Raw genomic sequence first — 19,772 nt, 5'->3', positions numbered from 1 at the left:
CCGCCCACTGCTCCCCTCAGCAGTGTACTTCGTCGATCTGCCTGTTCTGCTCCCCGCTCTGTCTCTGGAGAATCCTCTGACCCTCTGCATCTCTGGCCTGTACCCCAGTTCTGTATGAATAAATAAATAAATCTTAAAAAAAAATTAAAAAAAAAAGTAAGACAAATAATGTATACTCTTCTTATTTCAACCCTATACTCAGTGCCTGACATTCACTCACATAACCTCAATCAGTGATTCTCAACCCTGGATTGAGTGAGCGTCTAAAAAAATTATCTGGGAACATTAAAAAAAAAAAATCAATCCTGGGCATTAGTATTATTTTAAAAGTAAATTCACAGGTAATTGATCTGGATTATAGCAGAGCCATTTTTATTTTTTTAGTGGCTTTCAGGGGATTCTCAGGTTGGGAACCAATGACCTAAACAAAATATAATTCACTATCTCAAAATAAAATATCTGATCTAAATGAAGATATAAATCTAAGGAAAAGAATTTTTCAAAAATCATGTTGATGAGAAATGATAATGTAGCCTTATTTCTATAATTTTAAATACTTAGAGCCAGATACTAAAAATAATCAAACTATCTGTAGTTTACAAATTATTTTACTGAATGTTTCCATTAATGATTATTAGTTAATTCAAGAAACACTTGCAATGTGTCTACAGCACTTTCTATGCCAGTGACAAATAAGGGTTGTAGTAAAAAATGTGAGAAAGGAAGAGAGGAAGAAGGAGGGAAGAGGAATAGAATAAAAACGAGAATAATTTAAAATATGTAAATGTCTACCAGTAGGAGAGTGGTTTAAGTAAAGTATGTCCATGCAATGTCACAACATACAAAAAGCATAAATAGACAAAGTAAAAGAATAAGAATACTCTTTAAGTAATAATACAGGAAAGTCTCAAAGATATACTATAAAGCAAAAAGAAAAATTTTTAGAATAGTGTACAAATGCCACCATTTTTGTAAAAAAAAATTAGGGTAAGAATATGTATATGTATTTATGTATGTGTATATATAAAAGCAAAAATAGATATTTCCCCTGCTTCCAATATGATTAACCACTATATATTCTTATTTTAAAATAAATAATCTTATACCCTGAGATAAAGCAAAAATAGGAATATCTTCCTGACATATTCTAGTTTTTAAAATAAGTCTTTGAATACTTCCTGTATTTATAAACTTCTTAAACAATTTTATCTCATTTAGTATGCTAAAGTCTATAATCTGACCTTTTTAAACTCTGACTCTCTTGTACTTTTTTTTGCAAGAAAACTTTACTTTCTAAAGGCTTTTCTTTTTATTAGTAAACCTTCCTCTAACTATATTTATTTGCTTTTACATGCATTAAAAAAAAAAAAAAACACTTGAAAAGAAACCAAGCAGTTATCACAAAGGTACTCCTGGGATAATGAGTTGGAAAGGAATATAGAGGCAGACACATGGAGTAAAAGGGAGACTTACGTATCTCTTAATTTTTTATTTTGATCTGTGACTACATGTTTATCTACTCAAAAATAAAGAGTAATCTGAATTAACTTAATTATTTTGTTTGCTGAACTTAGTCCGGAGACATTTTCATAAGAATTAAATAATTGTTAGACTTTAACAGGTGACAGGTGCATATAAACTACAATGATCCACAAACTGTTTTATCTTCTGTCAGTTTGCTGAGCTTATCATAAAAATCACAATTCTCTCACCTCAGGGTGGTTGAGTTCTCCTTCTTCGTCCTCATAAGGCCCACCGACAATGAATTCATCAGGAATATTATTAGCTCCTGGAGCCAGAATGTTGGGAATAGGCCATTTCTTGGGCCTGGGAACAGGTTCTTTTTCCCCTCCAACCTTCAGAGTTCCATTCTTGAAGAAAATAGGATAATCTTTCTATAGAAATAAATATTATATACCAGGAAATGTTGTTAAAAAAACTTTAAATGGACAGAAAAGATTACTGAAATGTCTTTTCAATGGGATGCTGGATATTGCTTAACAGATATCTGGTTCTATTGAGAAGACTATGTCCTTCATTGTCTTTGTGCTGTTTTATATTCTATAATTTATAAAAAATTGATAATTAATGTAACTTACTTAATAGAAATTAGTTATTGCCTTGAGACTTTGATATGTTTTGATTATCATTGAAATTCATTTCAGCATTCCCAATTGTGTATATGTGGGCTGTTTCTTCAGTTTCTCTTTTGAACTTCTACATTTTAGTAATATCCTTACTTATTAATGATTAGAAAGTCAAGTAAAATTTCTGACACTCTTTTTGTAATTTATATTTAAATGAATCATAATATACCTTAAAAATCTTTAAAAAACTAAACTTACATAAAGAACTGAAAATAAAGGTATGATCATACTTGTAGTTTATCTAAAATAAACTTGCAATAGAAAATTAGTAAATATATAAATAGGTAATTTATAAAAAAAGATGGAAGTGTAAACTCGTATAACTATAGAAAGCAATTTTCAGACTTCTAATAAAATTTAAAATCAGCGTCCTGTCTCACCTTCCTCTCCCCTCAGCAGTCTATTTCAGTAGATCTGCCTGGTCTGCTGTTCTGCTCCCCACCTTGTCTCTGGTGAATCCTCTCACCCCTCCCCCACACCTCTCGGGGTCTCCACCCAGTTCTTCTATACATACGTACATAAAATTTTATAAAATATAAAAGAAGATCTACAAATAAGCAATAAGCACATCAAAAGATATGCAATGTCATTAGTTACCAGAGTAATGTAAATCAAAAATATAAGAAGATGCTGTTCACAACTACTGGGATGGTTAGTATCAAAAAACAAGTGTTGGCAAGGACATGGAACACTTGTGCACTGCTAGTGATAATGTAAAAAGAAGAGAAACTGAAAGGCAATAAAATAGGAGAAATGTTTACTAATTACACCATTAGCAAACAATTTGGAAATTTCTATCAAAAGAGCTATAACACATCACTCAAACTAAATTTGTACTAAATGTTATATAGTGAAGTACATTGTACAAAAGCCACAAAACATATATATAAAAGTAATCTAAGCAGGGAAAGATTAATGTCAATTTTACATATTTTCTACTGTATTATCTACTTATATACAAGCTATGAACATGTACATATAAAACAGAAGAAAAAATTTAAGTATAAAGTAAATCTCAGCTGATAACAGTGTTTGCTTAAAAGAGCAAGCGCAGGGCCCTCTCTAGTGGTGCACTGGTTAAAGCTTAGCCCTACAAAGCTAGCAGCAGCCACTTCAGCACAAGTTACCATGCCTGGCCAGGGAGGTGACCCACATGGCGCGGCAGACCTCTCCTGACATGCCCCCAGCTCCCCTCAGCAGTGTATTTTGTCAATCTGCGTTTTCTGCTCCCCACTCTGTCTCTGGTGAATCTTCTCAGGCCCCTGCACCTCTGATCTGTACCCTAGTTCTGTATAAATAAATACATCTTTAAAAAAAACAGCAAGTGAAGAAGAAATGGTCATATGCATGTTTAAATCTATATAAGTATCTGGATATAGGACTTTACCTCTCCAACTGATGGAACTTGCAGACCAACCATGTAGTTCTGTAGGGGCCCTGTCGGAACAAAGGATTCAGGCACAGAATAGGCAGCCTCCAATGTGACCTTCAGTAGATTACCTCCTGAGATCTGGGCTGTGGTCAATAAGGGTTCTGCCACAAATACTTTAACTTCAAGACCACATAGCTAGAAAAGAATGAAATTTTGCAACATTTTAAAAATAATAGAGCCCTCCTTTTTATTTATTTATTTTTTGCATTATCTCATTTGAATCTTAAAATCCAAGGTAAGCAGGTCAAAGTTAAATTTTTTAAGGTTAATTATTTCTATACAGAGGATTCAAATAAAATTTTAGGTCTCATTATTTAGAGACACAGACCCTTGACCCCAAGCAGAGCCCTTCTCTTCGACCATACTGAGGTCAAGTATGCATAAAAAACATACAAAAGAGGAATTGGAAGGTTCTATACTGAAATGTTAATGTTAATAGTATATATGAGTGAAATGAGATTAGAGTTTATTTTTTGCTACTCTAATTTTATGATTACCTTTGTAATTTTTAGTGTACATAAAATATTCATATTTTTAAAATAAAATATCTGAAAATTACATTCTTTAACGTAGTTCTATTTTTAAAAAATGACAAAATATTTTTTTCACAGAATAAATAAGTTCTAAAAGTAATTTTTTGGTAAGGGATGCCAAGTATTTTAATTTAGTGATGTATCTATTTAAACAGAGCAGTGGAGACACTGGTCTTTTTTTAACCAAAGGAGGGAAAAGACTTTTTAAATTTTCCTTTTATTTCTTATCAATTCAAGATTTCTAACTTCTAATACTCAAACAAGACAGGAAATACTGGAGGATGAACTAGAATATTCTTCCCAACTATAGGACTATATCATTTTTATCTCTGAGTTTTGAGACTAACCAGTATAGATGCTTAAATATAAAATTAGTGAGAACTCTCTAGCAAATGGAAATTAACTGTCATATATTTTTTGAGTATGTAAAACTTACATAAGTGAAACAAGTAAACACAGAAATATATAAACAATAGTCATGAGAACTAACTTTAACTAACTTCTTATTTAAGGAAAATCTATAGTATATGGACTGGGACCTAATAAAGGCAGACAGAGTTCAAATACATCTCTTCCTAGCCCTCCCTGGTGGCACAACTGGCTAAAGCACAGCACTGTGAGCTAGCCAAAGCTGCTTTGCTGCAGGTTCTAACCCCAGCCCTGGAGGTGATCCACATGGTGCAGCAGAACTCTCCTGACTCGCCCTTTATCTGGCCGCCTGGTCTGCTCCCAGTCTGTCCCTGGTGAAACCCCTCACCACGCCTGCACTTCTGGCCTGTACCCCATTTCTGTATGCATAAATAAAATCTTCAAAAAACAACAACAACAAATACATCTCTTCCTAATACAAATCACATGGAGTGACAGAAAAATATGAAATTATATCTTTAAAGTCATTGAAAAGATAATGCTATAATAGCCCTAGGAAAGAAGAAATACTATCAGTGGCTTACATGTTTTTAGGAATCCTTCTAAGAAAAGCATTCTACAGAGAAACAAAACTAGAAGAAACCAACCAAACCCTAAAATAAAAAGAGGAGACCACAGAAAATGCATGAATGAACTGTGGTAGCTCCATATCAAAATTAACAAGAAACAGGAAAGGCCTTCCAATGATGGCTAATTAGTTAGGGACCTGCATTGGAAATCAATGGGTTAATCAGTCTTCCTCTCTCAAGTCACAAGAGAAATGTAGATTCAACTGAGAAAGTACACTTATACCAGATAGGTAAAGTGCTCCAAGAAATTACTAATACTCAGAGAGAGGAATGGGAAACAGCCTAGAAGACAAAATAATGGCACAGCATATCACTCATGTGACTCTTCTTTCAGTAGCCAGAGGCTGCCATTCCAAAAAATGTGGTAGGTGCATTTATCCAGCATTGTATTTCACCCTTCAGGTTTATAGCTTATGAGGCTTTTTCATTCAGGGTTAATCCTTCCCAACATCTATCCCTAGGCAACATAATCAATACCAAGTCTGTTCCTTTGTGTCTGAACCCATTATTTAATCACACTTGGTTATAATCAATGATATATAGATTGTTAATCCTTAAAGGAGTTTGCCTTTTTTTTTAAACCAGACATGTGTCTTTGTTTACCAGAACATGTACATGTATCTGTGAAAAGAAGGTATCTGATGAACTGCACTCAACTGAATCCAACCTGAATCACAGACAAACTTGTTTGAGTGGCAGGTTGAAAAGTTGACAGTTAAAATCAGGATTACCTTAGAACTAGATCGAATAGGTTCTAAGGGTGAGCCTGGCACAGGATGCAATGGAATCACTGTTTCAAATGAACTGTCTCCTGTGAAAAGAAAGCCAAGTAAAGTCAAAGAAGGAAGGGTTAGACTGATAAACATGCCCATTAAAGGCCTCCCTGATGGTGCAACAATTAGAGTTTCATTGCTATCAAGCTATTACCAACCACTGCAGTATGAGTTTGATACCTGACCTGGGAGCTAATCCACACGGTGCAGCAGACCTATCTTGCCTGCTGCTCCTCTCAGCAATGTATTTCAATAGATGCATCTGTTTCACTCTCAACTGTGTGACTGTGAATCCTCTCACCTCCCGCCCCCACACCTCTGGCCTGAACTCCAGTTCTTATATCCATAAATAAAATAAATCTTTTTTTTTAACTGCCCATTAAGGGGTCTCCCTGATGGCCCAAAGGGTTAAAGTACAGCACTGTGAAACTATCTGCAGCCCAGAACTTCAATCCCCGGCCAGGTTGCTGACCTACATGGCGCATCATTCCTCTCCTGTGTCACCTGCTGCTCCCCTCAGCAGTGTACATCATCAGTTGGCCTGTTCTGTTCCCCACTCTGTCTGTGGTGAATCCCCTCACTGCCCTGCACCGTGGGCATGTACCCTAGTTCTTGTATGCATAAATAAATCTTTTTAAAAACATTTAAAAAATAAAAAGTGCTCATTAAATCCTTCAAATTCATTGAGGCTGATTTTTGCATTCAAGACCTAAATTTTATGAACCTTGCTTTTCCACTTTTGAGCATTTTGTACATCTGACCTTCCAGTAAAGGAAGAAGGTCTATCACAGCTTGACCAAGAATTAAAGTCTTCTCATCTTTCTGTTTCTTTTCCTTTGGTAAAACTTCAGTCACAGTTACTAAAAAAAATTAAGACAAAGAAAATAAACATGTCTAGCTTGTCCATCAGATAATCAAGGTGCAGCAAGCAAAGCACTGGCAAAGAAATCTAAGTTAAGAGAACTGAACTTGAAACAAGAAAATGCTATTATTGGTGACTTCTGGTAGGAAATAATAGAAATCTCAGTGGATTATTAAACTTTTTTAATGCAAGTTAAAATAAAATATTTTACATCACATGAAAGAAATTACTGGTCATGACTCTCTATAGTTGATTTTAGGGATGAATAAATATCACAATCTACAGTCTGAATAGCACTACTTAAAATCTTTCTTGGATTTTAAGTAGGAATTACATTCAACTTACAGAAATGATTAACTACATTGAGTCTTCTAGTCAATGAACACAGTGTATCTCCACTTAAAAATATTTTTTTATTCGGTGGCGCAGCGGGTTAAAGCACAGCACTGAGAATCTAAAGCCGCTTCCGCATGAGTTCGATTCCCGCCTGCCCCGGAGGTGACCACATGGTGTGGCAGACCTCTCCTGACCCACCCGCTGCTCCCCTCAGCAGTGTACTTCATCGATCTGCCTGTTCTGTTCCCCGCTCTATCTCTGGTGAAGCCTCTCACCGCTCCTGAGCCTCTGGCCTGTACCCCAGTTCTGTATGCACAAATAAATAAAAATCTTTAAAAAAAATATATTTTTTTACTCAACAATGTCTAGTTTTTAGTACATAAGTCCTATATGTAAATGTTAGATTTACACTATTTCATTCTAAAATTTAACTCTAAAGTATATTATATCTTTAATAATGCCCATTTGTCACCAGTAATTATCACCAGTATATAGAAATATTGCTTTCTGTACATTTACTTTACATCCTGCAATTTTTTTCTACAAATTTTGTTATTCATATATTCTACATAGAAATGTGACCTGCAAATAGATGGTTTCTGAATACCTTTTTAAACCTTATTGCACTCTCTAGAATTTCCAGCCCTGCAGACCTCCATGATTTGCTCCAGTCTCAGAAGGAAAGCATTCAGTCTTACACAATTAAGTATAATGTTAGTCTTTATCAAGTTGCAGAGGTTTCCTCTACATCTATTTATCTAAGCTTTTATCATGAATTGGTGTTGAATTTTTCAAATGCTTTTGCTGTGATGATCAGTATTATTGTTTTTCTCTTCCTTCAACTATAAATATGGTGGGATACATAAATTTTCAAATACTGAATAAGCCTTGAAACATTAGAATCAATTCTAGTTCATAATAGGGCAGAAATCTTTTTAAATATTGAATTGTATTTGCAAATAATACTATGTTTTTTATGTCTATATTCATGACAGATATTTTTCCTTTTTTGTACTACTTTTGTCTGGGTTTAGTATCAGAGTAACACTAGCTTCATAAATTAACTAAAGTATATATTCTCCTCTTCTATTTTCTCTAAGATTGTGTAGAAGTAGTCTTATTTTAACTTTTGGTTGAATTATCCAGTGAAAAACTATCTGATCCTTAAGGATGTCCAATCATGCATTCAATTTCCTTAACAGATTTTTTTATATGAGTTGTGACTTTTTTTTTTTGGCCAGAAGGCACCTATCAGTGTTTTCAGGTGGCTTATTTCTTCAGCATCAACACTGGGGCATGAGGCAAAAGGAAAACAGAAAGAACTAAGCACTGTAATTCCTCAGGTTTCATGGTTCCTCCTCCTTTCTACCTTTTAGAGTCCCTCATGTTTGTTTTATATATAATACCCAAGGTTTGCAGATGTACTTAGTGAAAAGAATGGGAAGATTTTATCAAACCATCTTCTTGGAGGCAGAAGTCTGTTTTAAATTTTTTCATTTCTATTGACTGGATAGAAGATTATAAATATAACCCTAAGTATTATTTAGCTGTATCAAACAATTTTTAATATTTGGTATTTTACTGTTCAGTGTTTCTAAATGCTTTACAGCTGTTATTGAAGTATCCATATGTGTGTTTTTAAATCCATTTCCAAACACATTCTCTCTCTCTCTCTTTTTTGGCTATCATTTTGTTGAGTTCACATTTTTTTTGACTGTTGTATTTTCATGAGAAACTTGGTTTTTAGGCTATTTGGTTCTTTGTATATGGGAGGATTCTTTTATGAGGCAGAATGTAATTGGTTTTATATAAATATTTCTTATATGTTTTAAGAACTTATTTATTACTTAATTACTGGCATAAGCTTATATGATTACTAATTCTTAGTACTTTTTCCCTTTACATGTGGTGTGGACAGGTAGCAATGGACTTTCTTTTCCATTCTTTTTTTTAAAATTTATTAATTTATATATCCATTTATATTACTATTCATTTTAAAACAATGTTTACTTCTCCCCTCCCTCAATTCGCCCATGCATCATCACCATAGTCCCCCACATTCCTCCCTCCCTTCTTCCAATCTGTCTCCCTGCCCCTATCCTGTAGGGTAGCTCTGGTTTATAATTGTCTGTTTTTGTTTTGTTGTGTTGTTTTATATTGTAATAACAATTTTTCTCCCTATGTCTTATTTGGTTCTATTATATTCCTCCTATAAGTGAAGTCATTTGATATTTTTCTTTTTCCTCTGACTTATTTCACTGCATATGATCCTTTCTATGCTGTCCATTCTTTTATGAATTTACGGTTGGTCCTCCTGATGGCAGAAGGGTTAAAGTCTCAGCACTATCAAACTATCACCAGCCATTGCAGCATGAGTTCAATTCCCCCACCAGGGAGCTAACACATGTGGCACAGCAGACCTCTCCTCTCTCCCCCACTGATATCTTCAGCAGTATATTTCAGTAGATTTGCCTTTTAAGCCCACTATTCTCTCTTTGGTGAACTCTCTTTTCCCCTCTTGCCCCCCAGCTCTGGCTTACACCTCAGTTCTTGTATGTGTAACGAAGATAAATCTTTTTTTTTAAAAAGTTTAGGGTCATAGTGAGGAGCATTATTCTGAAATTCACCTCTCCATTACAGCAACCCAAGGTCTCTGTCCCTGTAAGGGCATTAATAAAACCAAGTCCCTGGGGTTTTGATTACTGCTTCCTCCCTCAGACCACCACCACTACTGAACATACACCAATGGTAGCTGGTCAATAGTTCTAGGTTTCAAGTCCAGCTTTGCTACTGGGATAAAAGTGTTGACTATTTTTAGGAGTTCAATAATACCTTTAAAGAGATGTTCCAGTAAGTACCATATTTCCTATCCAACAATCTAGGGAAGGAAGTTATTAGGATACTCCTTTTTTTATTTGGGGTATCAGAACAGAAGATAAATAGAAGGGAACAATCAAAATATACAGGTCAACTGGTTCTTTCCACAGGTGGCTGATTCCTGGCTAAGCCAGAGCTAGAACAATAGTCCAAAGTAGTGTTTTTGTTCTAAAAATAAGGTTCACTGGCTCCTCCACTAGCAATTGAGAATTGGTAGGCCGAGGTGGGACCTGAAGATTATTTTCTATGAGAGTCTCAGGTGACCCTTACAGAAGAAAGGGTTTGGGAATCATCTATCTTGAATACTGTGTACATTACCAGGCCCCCCCACCCCAACCTCTCTGAGGTTGGGATTTTGGAATATTACCTTTTTGGCATCAACCCAGGAGTTGTGCCACTAAAAATTAACAAAAATAAAAGAGAGTATAGGTAAAACAAAAATACTTAGGGTAATGTACATAGGTACAGGAACAATGTATACACTGTTATACACTGTATACACTGTTATACTTTACAATACCATATAATTAGAAACTTTATAAATGTCGATACAGAAACTATCCCATCCATTTATCCGTTTATTCGCTCAACAAACTTTTAAGCCCATTTATATCCCAGTATTACTAGGCACTAGAAATTTCAAAATAATTAAGACACAGCCCTGATTTCAAAAAGTGTCTTCTCTAACAGTGGAGGCAAATTAATAGTTGTTAGAGTATGGAGAGTATAGTATAACTAGGTTTGCCAGGTAAAATACAAGCTATAATTATGTAATAATATAATTACATTTGAATTTCAGAAGAATAATGAATAATGTTTAGTATAAGTATGTATCAAATTTTGTTTTGTTTTCATTTTTTTAACCTGTCAACTCTAAGTAATGGAAAAGCTTCCAGTTCAGTTTGTTATAAGGATTGCAAAGTTCAGTGACATATTAAAAGGTCCTTAATACAAACTCAATTAAATTAATAATCCAGAGTAACTGCTACCAGAGATAGACAGGATTCTAAGTAAACAACATTACCCCTGGATTAATAAGATAAGGTATATTCAACTGTCCTAACAACAGTTATTAAATACTTCAGAATCTCCTTATATTATACTTATAATTTTAGAAATTTTAGGACTTACAGAACACAGGTTTGTGGGCGAGGTCATCTAATGTGATTCCTCCTTCAGGATTGAACTCAAAACTGCTAGTGAAGTTATATTTTGCAGTTCCTTCTGGAGAAACAGTAATTTTTGCAGAGTCTCCCAAAACCACATTATTGAATTCTGCACGAATAAAAGTAACTGGAGTATCCCCTTTAACACCTTTCTGTTGATAGAAACATATTACTTTAACAATAATACTCAAAACAGAGAATTTTCCTATGCATTTGGCTACCCATTTTGACTTGAACTGAAGAGTATTTTCCATGTTTCCCTAATATATCACAAATACAGAAGAGGTAGGTAGAAAAGTCATCAAATAGTTGTAGATAAATACAAATTCTATTTAAATTTCATGTTGTAGACTTGACAGATAACATTTATTATATTTAACTGATTATTAAAATAGAAATTTTTAAAAAGAAACATAGGTAAACAACTGTAAGTTCACTCTAATATGCAGCACTAACATTTTAGAATGTATTTTCTAAAGTTTTGCTGTGGATGTTAACATATTTTTATATTTTCAAAAATAAATTTAACATATTTTTATATATGCCCTTTAAAGCTAAACAAATTATTTATTACATCATGTTTTTGAAATAAACACTTTTGACTGCATAATATTGTATGAGTATTTTGCCACTTCATTATTTTCATAAGCTTAATTGTTATAATTTGTAGTTTTATTATTTAAACTCTTCAAATGAAATCAATCACAGAAGAAACTCTAGAATAATTCACATTCTTTCAGGAGAATGGAACTGCTATCTAAGAAAACAAAAATCTTTTCTTCTTTTATCCCTGTTAAACTTACTACTCAAAATCCTAACTGTTTTACACACACATAACATGACTTGTTGATTATAGACTAACAATAAGGAACACTAAGAAGAAAATGCCATTGCTATGTAAAGTCAACAGATTTGGTAGTAAAGGACAATGTGAAACTCCATTCTTCCTGCTGTTGCTCCTAATACATCTTGTCCCAAACCCAACCAGCAGGTATATGACATAAGGACCTGAGCCCAAAGGCAAAAGTACTTTCAAAAAGAATAAACAAATCAAGGACTTCTCAGATTTCCAAAAATAACTTTACCAAGTTATATCCATCTGTCACAGTGATCCGCACAGGTTTGCCTGTTGATGACACCTGTTCCATATCAGCACTTGGGCAAAGTCCCTCTGGTCTTCTTTGATCTCTGTTAACACAATGAATGAACCTATCCCTCATGCATTAGCTAAATAAGTACCACATTAGTCATAGCCATTACCAGGGAGAAGCCAGAGAAATGCCATAGTCCAGCATCGTTTTGTGCATTTTCCAATCTTTGCTGCTAGACAGGCAAAGCTTTAGGGAACTGATCATGGGAAGATTTGTGGTTAATGCTAAAAAAGATCTTTGTATATGTAACTAATCTATTAATCACAAATTATCACAATACAGTGAGGTTATCCCCCCTTGCTATTCCCCTCATCTTTCAGAGCATACTTTGGTAGCTCTGTGTGAGTGTGTGTGTTTGTGTGTGTGTCCCTGCAGTTGCAAAGCCCCCCTCAAAAGTTAATGTCTCCACTTTATGAAAACATATTTTGAGTACAGGAAAGAAGTAGTCACATAGAATGGTTAGTCCACTGAAAAAAAGCCCCACAATATACCTTATAAAGACAGATATTGTCTATTTTACAACACTTAAGAACACAATTTAAAAAGTACACTGGATATGTGTCTTTCAAAAAGTCATTTTCTGAACAAATGTAAAGTGGAGCATCATGCAATTCAATGTTTACTAGGATACATTACACTAAATATGTTTAGAAAATGGGAGAAAACTTTGTTTCCAGACCTTATACTCTGCCTCTTCCCAGTTACTTTAACATTTTCATAGTCGCCATAAATTCTCAAATTAATGTTCTCCAGGCTCTTTCTTGGCTTCAACGTCCCAGGCAACTTTCTTACCGAATTTACATTTGAAATTACCTTTTTATCAATAATCCCTTTCCAAAGGTATAAGAATTAAGCCTCACTAGCATGACCCTACCTTAGTCAATGCGTTAAATTGCCCAAAACCTAACTTCTCTGAGGCTGTTTCGCCTTCTGTAAATAAACTGACCTGTTTCCCATTTGTTGTGAATATCCACTAGTAAGAGTGCAACTACCTTATTTACGAAGCACTGTTCAAATGGCATTATTAACATGCACTGCTTTTCCCAAATATTCAATAACGAACAACCCCCCCCACACACACACCTCCCGACAGACAAGTAATTTGTCGTTTATAATTACAGCCCTCGAGTGCCAGACACCAGTTCTCCGCTGCAAAGGCATTAGTGGCATTATTTGTTGAATAATAAGTGCAAGAAATCTGGCTAGTTAGAAGTATTGTGAGGGCAGTCAGGCTGGGGTTCCTTGTCTGTCCCCATCAAGCCGCTCATTTCTTTTCGTCTGCTCAGAAGCAGATGAAGGGAAGGAGCCAAAGTAATGAAGGAGGTGGTGGCAGGGAGTGCTCTGGGCACAGCGGTGCTGGCTGCCCTAACTGCGCGGCACCTGGGAGCAAAGTGGAAAGGAAGGTTTACGGGTGGCCTCGTGGGGCTAGGGGACGCCTGAGGTCGGCGATGGGTCCGCGCGCTGCGAAGTTGCCGGCGTCACATCTGCACCCGAGTGCAGGGGGCGGGAGCGCGGCCTCTGAGTTTCAGTAGCTGCAGGAGCAAATTCTGAGGTGACGAGGTGTGGCTACAGGGCCGGAGTCTTGAAGCCGGGAACAGAGAGCACTCAGAACCCCCTTACCAGAGGTAGCCGCAGCTGCGTTTGTGGCAACTATAGCAACCAATTGCCTCTCGCGAGAATTTACTTTCCTCAATCCCGGCAGTTCATCCCAAGACTCGCGATAGCGTTTTCCAGGAAGGAAAAAGAATGCGTCTCGAAATGAGTTTCTGCGACTGCGCTCTGGGAGCTGAGTGTGTGGGCTGTGGGCTGGGGGCTGTTAGCTTTTGGGGGTTGTTCCTGTTTTCTGTAGTTCTCACTTTCCCTCGCTAGGAGTTTTAGTTAAATGCAAAGTTTCCCTGTTTTGTTCTCAACCCCTTTTTTCATGTACTTACATAAGACGGAAAGCTAAAAGGAAACTTAAAATTATCAGAAAAAGCCTTTATTAAACGGTGTTGAAAACAGGTTGTTTGTGAAGAAAATGCATCGAGGGCCCCCCTGGTGGCCCAACACGTTTAAGCTGACTCATATGAAGCTGTCCGCAGCCACTGCAGTGGGAGTTCAATCCCCGGCCAGGGAGGTGACCCACATGGCGTGGCAGACCTCTCCTTACCCCTCAACAGTGTATTTCAGTCAGTCCACCTGTTCTGCCCCCCACTCTATCTCTAGTGAATTCTCTAGCTCCCCCAACCCTCCACCACTGGCCAGTACCCCAGATCTTGTAAGCAAAAATTAACAAATCTCATATATACATAAGCATTGTCAGTATTTTAAGATTCATACACTGTTGGTGAAAGTTCAGTATTGCCTAGTTTTACTCCACAATGTTTATATAATAAACGCGAAGTATATGATTACTGTACTTGATTCCTTTATAACTAACTTTATATTAAGTGAGAAATTGGAAAGTATGTCCTCCAAGTGTATTATTTCCCAAGATTGTTGGTTATAGTTGTTTCCTTATATTAACATATAAATTTTAGAATGAGCTTGTCAATTTTTACCCCCCCCCCAAAAAAAAAACCATCTCTGGTGGGTGACAGCTATTGCTTTGAGTCTGTGGATCAGAAGATGAGTAGTACATTTGATTGCATTATTGGATATTTTCAGAAATAAATTCACTTTCGACATAACAGATTAATTAGAAACAAGTTTTTTTTTTTTTTAATAAAGAGAAAGGAGTTTGTTGAGACAGTACTTCTTGTAATAGGTCTTTCAGACTAAAGAATTTGCATTTATTACAGAGCTTGTATTGCTTTTTTTTTGTCACCAAATAATTTATACATGTAGATAACATAATTCTGATTTTCAGCCTTATTGTATTTCCACTAAAGAGGGTCTTTTCTGTTTTCCATATACAAATTGATATTCTAAGTTGGTCAGAAAACAATTGAATACCTCATAAGCACTACAGGAAATTCAGAGTGGCCACTACCAATCTAGAAGAATAAAAGAACTAATAGAAGGCTTTGCCCTCAGGCACTCTACAGTCTAAGGATTAATTGTGTTTAAGAAAGTGAGACCTGTTATTATCTTGCTTACCTAGGCTTGTTATTTATTCTTTTCTGGTTTTCTCATAATGATACACTATATGAAATACTATGTTCATATGTGATTAATAGAAGAACAGTTTCCCAGGAAAGACTTGGTCCTAACCCTAGCTTATTATATAGAAAATCTGTGTCATGCACAAGGTAGGATGAGTACCTCAGTGGAAATTCACTCACAACCCTCATTTGGGAAAAATACCACAGTGAAATGCTTTAATCAAGTGAGGGCTATCAAGAAACCAAGTACAATAATCAAGATGAAATCAAGGCATAAGGACATATACATAGATAGGTGGAACAGAATTAAGAGTACAGTAATCAAATTTATGGTAAATGATTTTTTTAAAAAAAGTGCTACTATAATTCAATGGAGAAAAAAGTCTTTTCAATATATGATGCTGGCAAAAAATGGATATACAAATGCAAAAGAAGCTGGATGCCTACCATACACCATATCTAAAAAATATCTAAAAATGTTAGGGCTTTCCTGGTGGTACAACAGCTAAAAGCACAACATGACCTAAGAACTATCCCCAACGTCCTATCTTTTGCCTCCTGACCTCTTTGGTATCTTTCTCATGAGATCCTTTGTGTACAGTGCCTCATATTTCCGTGAGCGCTGAATATAAATAATAGTGTTTTCCTGAGCCTCTCCCTTATGTCCTTTTGTGGTTGTACCTGACTGGCAATCTCATAAAAGTAAAAAATCAAAGTTGTGTCTAATGAAGGTATACTATACAAGCAACATATAAATCTTACAACTCAACAATAAAAAGATGAATTTTGCAATTTAAAAATGGTGAAGTATTTGAATAGACATTTTCCCAAAGATATGCAAATGGCCAATAAGCTCAAGAAAATATGTTCATTAGTCATTAGGGAAATGCAAATCAAAATTATAATGAGATATCTCTTTACAATCCCTAAAATGGCCATAAGAAACAATGACAGTGTTGGTGAGAATGAGGAGAAACTAGAAGGCTGATTCATTGCTAGTAGGATTGTAAAACGGTTAGCTGCTTTGGAAAACAGTTGGCATATCTTCAAAAAGTTAAACATATATAAACTATATGATCTAGCAGTCACACTCCCAGTTCTATTACTAAGAAACATGTATACAAAATCTGGCATATAAATGTTCATAGTATCATTTATATAATAGCCAAAAAGTAAAAACCCAAATGTTCATCAGTTCATGAGTGGACAAAATGTATATCCACACAATGGGCTTTTAAGCCATAAAGCAGAATGAAATTCTGAGGTATGTTACAACAGAGACGAACCTTTAAAAGACTGGGGCGATTAAAAGAACCAGACACAAAGGGCCACATATTATAGGATTCCATTCACATTGTTAAACCAACAGTTCTCAAAGGGTGTGGCTTAATACTTACCCTAACTGAAATTTTGACTTCCCCCAGGAATGTGGTCTCAACTGGTAAGCAAGAATTTTTCTAATCAGCATCAAAGAAGTTAACTTTTCATTCCCCAAAGGAAGATGAGGTGATTTGTCCAAAACATGTTTCTATCTCCAACAGGTACACTACCTAAACCTGAAGTAATTTCCTCTTCTATTATCTTCTTTCTGCCTATAAAAACTTTTCCTTTGTACAGTTTTGGAAGCTCCTCTACTTGGTAAATGGGGTGCTACTTGAATCAAGAATCTTTTAATAAAGTCAGTGGATCTTTGAAATTCACTGTTGGTGCTAATTTGAGAAGGTAAATGTATCTCTATGTTAACTGCAGAACAATTTACAAATGTACAAGATATGAAAGCAACCTAAGTGCTTGTTGACAAATAAATGGGCAAAAATGTGCCATACATACACAATGAAATACTAGCCATGCAGTAAATAAAGTGGAAAAAAAAAACAAACAAACTTGCCATTAGTAACAACACAGATGAACTGAAAGGGGTTATGCTAAGCAAAACAAGACACAGGGAAAAGACTAATGCTGGGTGATTTCACTCATATGTAAAATATAAAGAAACAAAGCAAAGGAACAGACAAAATCAGACCAATATAAACACTTGGATTCTGACGGCAGAACTGAGGTTTCTAGAGTTTATGTCTCAGCAGAACTGAGGGAGAAGAGAGAAAAGTGGTAGGCATGATATGATAACATACATTTGAAGATGTGTAAACCTGTACAGCTAAAATGTATACAGGATTGTAAACCAATGTTATCACAATAAAATAATAATGATAATAATAAAACTCAGCTGGATTTTTATTACATAGCAACGTGAAAAGCCCCAAATGGATAAATTCATGGAACAAGACTCAGGAGGACTGCTAATGGATATAAGATTTCTTTTTGGGTGATTAAAATATTAAATTGTGTAATGGCTGTACAAATACATGAATATGTTAAAAACCACTGAAATGTACATTTTAAAAGCATGATTGGCATATAAATTAGACTGTAATTTTTAAGTTTAAAACTACATTGTTTATACCTTTTAATATCCTACCTTCTGTTTTAGTAAATCCTATCAGTGTTACTTTTTTCAAAACAGATAAAAAACATTTTTATGAAATGTTAAAAAAATTACATCTAACTTGGTTCATTATTCTTCCTGTATCTTGCTTTTGCCTACAATACAACTGTACTGACATCTATCTGAGAGTAAGGTTGTATCTAATTCATTTTGTATAACTGTTAGTACTTAAACTTCACTGAATTATAATTGATACATCTAATCCCTTTTTAAAAGTTTTTATATGCAATGTTAATTTTCTACATGGAAAGTTTAGAGTTTATGGATATAAAATATGAATTTATGTAAATAGCTGCAAATTACTTTTTGGTCTAAAAACCAGATTTGTTTTAAGTAACACTATTTTCATATACTATCAAATATTACTGTCTATGGACCTAGTATGGGTCTGGAAAGCAGAGTTTTTAGCAACCTTTTTCAAAATTCAACATTTTTACACAACATTAGAGATTAGTGTGATTTTTATTCAATTCGATATCCTGAATAGAATGAAAGCAATGAGAATTATACTTTACAAACATTACATTATTACTATGTTAGGATATGGCTTTACATTGATTGTATATGGAGGGCAAATAACATTGAAATTAAGGCAATAGCCACATGTGCAAACCAAGCACAATACCCTGTCACAGTTCTTAGTAAAAGCTCTTTGGTTAGGTGATAGCTGATATTGCTGAGTGCAGGTCAGTGATGCTTTGAAGGATAGCTTTGAATTGCTTCACTCATGGTTACCTTCTCTCCTACTGGCCCACAATGGCCAGAAGCAGCTTTCGATAATCGCCACTTGTGTCACTTGCAATCATTGTGCTCAGTGTCTTCTGATACATCTGAGTGAACAATTGTTTTATCTGTACAAGATCAATCTGCGTGCAAGAGATATTTTTGATGTTAGAAAAAAACTGTTGAAAGAAAACTGGTATCTATTAGAATTATTCTTTAATGGTAAAAAGATCCTACTTATAAGCAAAGCAGAGGGAAACAACATCAAATGACTAACTTTTATAAGCTGACATTCTTACCAGTGCCAGCATCACCTGATGATTTGTTCACTATTTCAGAGATACTGGATAAAGGTGGCACTAGTTCCATGTACTATTCCAAAAACATGAATCACTTTAAAACCATTTGATAGAATTGCTATTATCAAAAGCACAGAAAATAATGTGTTGGCAAAGGTGTGGAGAATCTGGAACCTTTGTGTACTGCTGATGGGAATATAAAAATGTCTAGCTTCTGTGAAAAATGTTATAGCAATTCTTCAAAAACCAAAAATTGAATTATCATATGATAACATAATTACACTTCAGGGTACACACATAAAAATGAAAACATGGCCTCAGACAGATATTGTGTACCTGTATTCATTCATAGTCTCATTGTTCATAACAGTTAAAAGTAGAAGCAACCCAAGTGTTTGTTGATGGGCAAATGGATAAAAGGTGGTATATACATACAATAGATGACATTACTCAAAAAGTAAATAATGACATATGCTGCAACATGAATGAAACTTGAAGATGTTCTATGTGAAAGAAATGAACCACAAACGGAAAATACTATATGATTCCACTTACACGAAGTACTTAGCACAGTCTGATACATACAGGAAGAAGGTAGAATGGTGGTTGCCAGAGTATGGGACAGGAGGAGACCAGTAAAACTATATTAAGCATGGACTTGCAGTTTTGCAAGGTGAGAAGTTCTGGTGGTGATGGTTGTACAGCAATATGAATATACTTAATGTCACTGAACTGTACACTTAAGAATGATGATTAAAATGGAAAAATTTATGTTATATATATATTATTACAATTTTTAAAAAAGATCTGCTTAGAAAATTTAGGTTTAAGAACAAATACACAAAAAGCTTTTTAAACACCACATTCTGCTTACCTTTTAAAAAAT

General features: G+C 35.0%; 2 protein-coding genes across 3 annotated transcripts in view; both read right to left on the bottom strand.

Annotated features, from left to right (window-relative positions):
• Nucleotides 1-12,306, bottom strand: part of CFAP70 (cilia and flagella associated protein 70) — a 47,986-nt gene extending 35,680 nt beyond the window's left edge. Inside the window, exons 1-6 of the mRNA XM_004680774.2 lie at nt 12,210-12,306; nt 11,090-11,276; nt 6,645-6,743; nt 5,842-5,921; nt 3,535-3,714; nt 1,713-1,895 (exon numbers count right to left, since the gene is read on the bottom strand). Of these exons, the coding sequence (XP_004680831.1) occupies nt 1,713-1,895; nt 3,535-3,714; nt 5,842-5,921; nt 6,645-6,743; nt 11,090-11,276; nt 12,210-12,272 (792 nt within the window). The 5' untranslated portion in view covers nt 12,273-12,306. The remainder of the gene's footprint in view (nt 1-1,712; nt 1,896-3,534; nt 3,715-5,841; nt 5,922-6,644; nt 6,744-11,089; nt 11,277-12,209) is intronic.
• Nucleotides 12,307-18,307: 6,001 nt separating this feature from the next.
• The window catches only part of ANXA7 (annexin A7), a 24,540-nt gene continuing 23,075 nt past the window's right edge, over nt 18,308-19,772 (bottom strand). For both annotated transcript variants that reach the window (XM_012723769.1, XM_012723768.1), the window contains one exon: nt 18,308-18,730. In XM_012723769.1, the coding sequence (XP_012579223.1) occupies nt 18,608-18,730 (123 nt within the window). In that variant the 3' untranslated portion in view covers nt 18,308-18,607. The remainder of the gene's footprint in view (nt 18,731-19,772) is intronic.

This window comes from Condylura cristata, unplaced genomic scaffold, assembly GCF_000260355.1.
Source record: "Condylura cristata isolate star-nosed mole 26May11 unplaced genomic scaffold, ConCri1.0 scaffold00011, whole genome shotgun sequence".
NCBI classification, from domain to species: Eukaryota; Metazoa; Chordata; class Mammalia; order Eulipotyphla; family Talpidae; genus Condylura; species Condylura cristata.
Note: the sequence above shows the minus strand (reverse complement) of the source record. Positions and strands in the feature narration are given on the sequence as shown.